The 6,839-nt window shown below is 33.3% G+C and overlaps 1 protein-coding gene and 1 non-coding gene across 2 annotated transcripts; one reads left to right on the top strand and one right to left on the bottom strand.

Annotated features, from left to right (window-relative positions):
- Nucleotides 1–454: 454 nt before the first annotated feature.
- On the top strand, nt 455–647 carry LOC140755698 (U2 spliceosomal RNA). Its single transcript, XR_012103832.1, has one exon. It is a non-coding gene; the product is annotated as a U2 spliceosomal RNA (small nuclear RNA).
- A 647-nt stretch (nt 648–1,294) lies between these two features.
- Nucleotides 1,295–3,561, bottom strand: Urm1 (Ubiquitin-related modifier 1). Its single transcript, XM_073090926.1, has 3 exons — nt 3,408–3,561; nt 2,684–2,894; nt 1,295–1,444 (listed from the first exon to the last, which is right to left on the bottom strand). The coding sequence occupies exons 2-3, from the start codon at nt 2,882–2,884 to the stop codon at nt 1,316–1,318; spliced, it is 330 nt and encodes a 109-aa protein (XP_072947027.1). The 5' UTR covers nt 2,885–2,894; nt 3,408–3,561; the 3' UTR covers nt 1,295–1,315.
- Between the last annotated feature and the right edge of the window lie 3,278 nt (nt 3,562–6,839).

Here is a 6,839-nt window from a genome sequence, read left to right as displayed (position 1 = left end):
TTTCTCAAAATGTCTTTTCTCATGATGATTATTGTCATTGACGGAATAAAAATAAATATTAAAAGGTTTTTTAGAAAAAGTAGAAAAGTAATGCCCTTATTTTAATTAAGTATAAAAAACAATATGAGCATTAATACATAATAGGCATGTAATTCAATTTTGTATGTAGGCTGACTATTACATAGTGTATTTTTTTTGTTTTAAAATTATTTTATGATGTTTTTGTTTATTAATATAAAAGTTATCGTTTTATTCATTGTATTATTATTATAGTTAATACCTTGTGAGTGATAATAGGATAGACCGCCATCTAGCGATAAAGCTCGCAGTGTAGTTACTTAGTTCACATACTTTACACTAGGTGTCGCTACAACATTTTACCTCTGATTTCTGAATCACGCTGTTGAGAACTCGACGTGGCTTGTATAAAGGCTCGCGGGACTTCGAATAATGTATCGCTTCTCGGCCTTTTGGCTAAGATCAAAGTGTAGTATCTGTTCTTTTCAGCTTAATATCTGAAAGTTCCCGCACGTCGGGACCAGTATATTAAACTGATTTTTGTGACTTGACGGGATGTTCGGGGCTCGCTCCACTCCCGTCGCGGGTCGGCCCGGCATTGCAGTGCCGCCGGGATCGGCCCACATAATAAACCTAGCCAATTCAGTTCCTCCAGGACCATCAAATCCAGGATGAGCATTACGAGGATTTCCAAAATAAATAAGGATTACATAAAATCGTATTAAATTTACGACGATTCTATGATAAAATCAGTTAAAATAACTTAACTGACCACTTATTATTTTGCGTTTAGACTCTGCTCATATTGTCCTTATCTGAAAATGAACTTTCTCACAATGTCCTTAACTCAAAATATCCCTTCTTATATTTTTTGTCTCAATATAAAGTAATATTCAATTTCTCTCCAAATAACAGCCAGTTTCGATAATCTATAATCAAACGATAAATTCTATTAGCTACCAAAGCTTTTGTTACAGTATTCACAAATTTAAACTGTATTATTGTCATCTCAATAACAAAAATGATTGCAATGCTTACTAAGATGTCAAAAATATTTCTTTTCGTAAATATTTCGTTCTGAAGTTTTTGCTATAAAAAATGCTTCCTTTAAGCTTTATAATATGTTAAATACATTATAATTGTTAAAATTGCTATAAAAATGGTTCCTTTAAGCTTTGCTATAAAAATGGTTCCTTTAATCTTTATAATATGTTAAATACATTATAATTGTTAAAATTATTTTGGCTCTTTGAGGTGTTCTTTTAAAAATAAATCATTTTTATTACAAATCGTTTATTTATCCACCATGTAATGTAGATATGAACATTACGTTGTCCCGGTCTTGTATCTCGTACTTTAATTCCCCGAATAATTCCCAGTCGGCATCGTTGATTAAAACCAAAATCCCCGGCCTTACGGAGTCTCCCTGGAAACAATAAAGTAATTAAATTTCTGAGAAGAATAATAAAAGATTTCTAATAAAAAATAAAATGTGGTAAGATCAGTATGGTTCAATCAAAGAGGTACCGTCACTCCTATTTCTAGTGTAAAGCATATGAGGCAGCATCTTAGTCCTCAGAAGCAGTGAAACGTCTGTGATCGGCTTCGGGTAGAACTTGCTCTATATGGAGTTGGTTACAGATGTATATACTGCAGTGAGATCAGGTAGACTGCTCATTCAATACCTTTGTAATTTTTAACGTGACAATGTCTTATAATTCGATGGAGCCGGATGCATGCACCAAAAAACATGACTCATGCGGCGTTACCTCGCTCTGAGGCGTTCCATTTAAGGCTTGAAGTGCAAGCGAGAGCGCGGAACGAGCGACAAAGAGGCACAAACGGCCTCCACGTATTTACCTCATCTATATCCATACAAAATATCTATCAAACCAATAAAATTAAAATTTTCTTTTGAAAAATGCAATAAATCCATCAGTATTTTCTTATGAAGTTGTCACATTCAACCATCGTCGGTAAACCGACTTTACAGACAACCTTTTTTTTATAATATACGAGTAGCATACGATGGAATGATGGGAAGTTGCTACTGCCGTCCATGAACATCTGTAATCAGCCCCAGATAAAATTAGTTTCCCAATTGAGGTTGGCTACAGTTGCACCATTACCCCTAAGTTAAAATACCTCGGAGAACTATGTATCCATTATCAGCAGCGCTTCACAGCTGTTATTAAGCAGTGTGTATGGCATTGGAGCATCCTCAGTTGAACTTTTGTTTCTACCATCTCACTTCATCTTCACGACCTCAAAGAAGCTTTAATGCTTTTTTGCTTTGAAGCTGGTAGAACCCTTTGTGGTTCGACTCCGGCGGCACCACCGCCACACCTATTTCTACCTAATAACAGCAGTGTTAGGCGCTGCTGTGTTCCGGTTTGAAGGGTGTGGTAAGGGAGACAAGACTTTTCCGAGGCGTTCCAGCTTAGTCCTCAGGGGTAACGGCGCATCTGTGGCCGACCTCAGGTAGGAATATCTAATCCTATCTGGGGTTGATTACGGATGTCCATGGGAGGCAGTAGCCACTTATCATGTGGACTGCATGCTCGTCTGCTATTCCTATATTATAAAAAAAAAGCACATTATAACTTATATGAGAGTTTGGTGACAAAGTCCACTAGAGTACCAGGTTCAATTCCAAACACATTACCTGTAAAAATAATTCAGGCCTCTCTTTCAGCAAGTTCTCTCGTATCCACACGAGTAGGTCCTTCATGGTCCAGTTATCGTGTGTGGAGTCCGGGAAATACTTTTTTAGGTCCGGTAATTCCACGGTCCTTTTTTTTATTTTATCAAATAATAACTCCGCTCCGCCTCCAAATTGTAAGGTTATGTTAAGTGTGCCGGTCATTTTGGTTGACCTGTAAGAAATTGATTACAATATATTACTGTCCATTATCTTCTTCTCCATAACGAAACACCTTGTGACGTGGTGGTAGTTGTATTGACATTCAAAAAGTGCTCTGTAAAGAACCTATTTTGAATTAAAAAAAATTTGATTTGATTTGATTACTGGGCCTGGGTCTCCGCTCAGAGTAGGCCTTAGTCCATTGAGCTGGGCAAAACTGGTTTGATAGACTTCATATACCTTTTAAAACTTTTTTCAGGGCATATTAAAGACATATTATCAGAAATGATCCGGGAAGTAAAAACCGAAATTAATTTTACTGAACTATCAGTGAATTTTGTAATTAAAATGTAATATATATTTAAACAATCTTGAAATACTCCGTGTTTAATTTATTTATATGAATATTACTTCTTATTTAAAGGAACAATGAAGGAAAACATGCTAGAATTATTTAAAAAAGGAAAGTAAGTAATATGTTTCAAAATATATGTATTAACGGTTCGAAATAAAGTAACAATAATACCTTTATGTTGATATACTTCTTATTTCACACTGTAGTTCTTATAAGAATAGTAATAAAATGTGTATTTGGGTTATTATTTTAAACTCACAGGTTATTTTCAAAATAAATAGTGACATTCACGATGACAGCTATTGAGTATTATGAGTATTGATTTATTTTGGTAATTTTATTTTTACAGCCTTGACATCTTGCTTTTTAGCCTAAGAGTGGTACTACAGATAACAAAAGTTACTGAAGTATTAAAAATAAACATTAATTATTTTTAGAATCATTTTCAATCAAGAAATTTAATGGTGATAGAAACCTATGACAGAAATCCAAACAAAACGCTTTCAATTACTCAAAACAAGTCAATCGTAATATTGTCACGTCAATATAGCTTACAATAAAAAATAAGTAATTAAAACGATTGTGGGCTAAATAGGGAATATGCACATTTTTATTTTATTATTTTAAACCACTTATTACATCGTTTTAACGTAGTAAAAAATATAAACAATTTTATTAGTGTTTGAAATATTTTTTTTTAATTTATTTAAAGTATCAATAAAATTTGACACATTTGAACGCCGCCATTTTACGCGCTCTTTGAATGACGTCACGTAGCGTGATTTGTATTGATAATGATGATAACTGTATGCACATAAAGGTATTATTAAACGTTTTCAGGTTTCATCGCTATTTACATCATGGGAAAGGCTAAATAACCACTTTATAAATATTTCCTAGAGTTATTGTGCAAAACCACTACTATAAATACATTATATAGTGTTTTTTCCTTTGCAAAAGATGCGAAAATACGGAAAATGTGGTGCAAGATTATAGGAAACAGATAAAGTATCTCCAAAATCGCATTAACATTTGAATTTACTGTAACAAACAATAATTTTAGGTAAATAATTTTAAAATATTGCATTGATCAACTACTTCGTTAGGTACTTATCGACTTCTACATCAAAGGCTATCATTTGAAACACACAAAATACATTATAATCTATTATATTACAATATTATAAAGATAGGTGATAGGCAGTAGCCACTTACCATCAGGTGGACTGTATGCTCGTCTGCTACTCCTATATTATAAATATTAACAAAATAAGTTATGATCAATTAAATATTTCTGAATTAAATAATACCAGTTTATTCATTTTCTTATTCATAAAACGAGTTTATTCATTTTGCATATTTTAGGTAAATAGTCCGATTGTGCTTTGACAAAACTACTTTCAATCATTGTTCTTGATTATTTCTAATAATACTATGTAGAAAAATCCCACTAGGTAATAAATAACACTGTAGGAATATAGACAAAAACAATTTTTCTCTCAAACAGTTTGAATATTGACGCCGATAAATATCGTAACACGCTAAGTGACGTCATTTTTCCATTCGACCAATGGGAATGCGTTTTGCAAATTTGAATTTCGCGCGCATAATTTACGATTTTTGATTAAAGTTTTAAACAATTTAATACGAAATAAAGAAGAAATAATGGTTTAAATGTAATTTCAGGACCGTAATGTACCAAGGAAAAAAATAACAAGCAAATCTAAATCACATGCATATTCCCTATTGTAAAAAAAAAAGAAACAAAAATAATCATTGCATTATTTTTTAATCAATATCATTTTATGTATACCAATATTATAAAGAGGAAAACTTTGTTTGTTTGTTTGATTGTAATGAATAGGCTCAAAAACTACTGGACCGATTTTAAAAATTCTTTCACCATTTGAAAGCTACATTATCCACGAGTAACATAGACTATAATTTATCTTCTATACTTATAATAAATCTGTAGAGAGGTCAATTCTGTACATGAAATCTATTTCCAAAATAACTATCAGGGGCTGATTAGGGATCGATACTGATGCCAAAAATGCAATAAGTAAAATTTTTGTCTGTCGGTCTGTCTGTCTGTCTGTCTGTCTGTCCGTATAAACGTTATAGAAACAAAAAATACGCGAAGGATTTTAACGAAACTTGGTACAATTATTTTTCATACTCCTGAGCAGTGATGGGAAATGTTGGGAAAACGGGAGAAGTTACTCAATTTTTTAAGCTTTCGTCGCGTGTGAAACCTTAATGGTTAAAGCTATACAGAAATTATGTATGACGGAAATGTTCTCCTTAAAATTATACATAAAATATCCCACAACAGCATATGTCTATCTTTTATGATATGAAGCTTTCTGATTATATTTGTCTACTCCTACGTTTATAACTCTCAGTCATCCCTAATTAAAAAAGTTGTGATAAAAGATATGGATTGTTCACCCTTATTTTTTTTATTTATATGGCAACACAACGTTTGCCGGGTCCAGCTAGTAATCTATATTATTCAAAATAATGATTTATTATCTGTGGTGGTATTTCCCGCGGTTACATTAGGCAACAATTTTTTGACGTGACAACGTCTTAAATTAGGTTGCGGCTGGGAGTCACTTATGAAAAAGTGTAACGCCCGGTAACGTTACGATGAGTCACCGAACGAGAGAGAGGCCCGCCGAATGCCTTGCGTCTCTCTCCCACTCAACTATGATCGGTCTGCCGCGCGCGCAGCACTAGAGAATTAGGCGCATTGAATCGGCGCATGCTTGTGTCTCTGTCTTTGTCTTTCTCGAACGTTCTTGGCGTTGGAAAAACAAGAAAGCGTCACAATACAAGTTCACACGTGTGGTTAAAGTATCGTCAGCTGTGTCTGTAGTGAAAATATGGAGTGCTTAGATTCGTCATTTATCATTTACAACAACTACAACAATAAAGGTAAATAATTGTACACTGATATTTCATTATCGTAAACTATGATTGATTGATTAATTGTTAGATTGACACAAAAGTTGAGAAACTGAGTTTATAGGTTATGTCATACTATTGATAAATGTTGATAGTGTTAAGTAAATTATTAGTTTAAAATTAATTAATTAATTAATTATTATTTTACAAATTTCTTTTGAAAAATGCAACCATTCCATCAGTATTTTCATATGACGTTGTCACGTTCAACTATCGTCAGTAAACCGACTTTACAGACAACCGATTTTTTATCTTTATTTTTTTTCGAAGTCTAATCATATGATTATTAATCTGTGACATTTGATTGTGTTATCTGTGACTCAATCTAGTTTAGGCGCAAAACGGATTTAATTTTTTTATCTACATTCTACAAATTTCAACAAAATTACGAAACAATGTTCGATTTATAATCAACAAATTGCTATTTTATTCGTAAAATAGCTGAATTTTCAACAAAAGTGCTCGGAAATGGTTTAACAACATAAATAAAACACAGAAAATCGTGAAAAGTGCATCGTAGTCGGTGTTTTTTAAATCGTGGTATCTCAGTGTGTATAAATGGCGTGTCGTTGCAGTACGTCGCGCGTGTCGGGCGGCAGCGCGGCGCGGCGGCGCGCTATGAACAGCCGCAGC

Source organism: Epargyreus clarus, unplaced genomic scaffold (assembly GCF_041222505.1).
Source record: "Epargyreus clarus isolate Ecla_fem2 unplaced genomic scaffold, WU_Ecla_fem_2.2 ptg000033l, whole genome shotgun sequence".
NCBI classification, from domain to species: Eukaryota; Metazoa; Arthropoda; class Insecta; order Lepidoptera; family Hesperiidae; genus Epargyreus; species Epargyreus clarus.
Note: the sequence above shows the minus strand (reverse complement) of the source record. Positions and strands in the feature narration are given on the sequence as shown.

Coding starts and splice junctions, on each gene's coding strand:
- Urm1 (XM_073090926.1), bottom strand. CDS start 2,884: ATGACCGGCACACTTAACATAACCTTACAATTTGGAGGCGGAGCGGAG. Junction 1,445..2,683: donor GGCCTGAATTATTTTTACAG/GTAATGTGTTTG, acceptor TATTGTTTCCAG/GGAGACTCCGTAAGGCCGGG.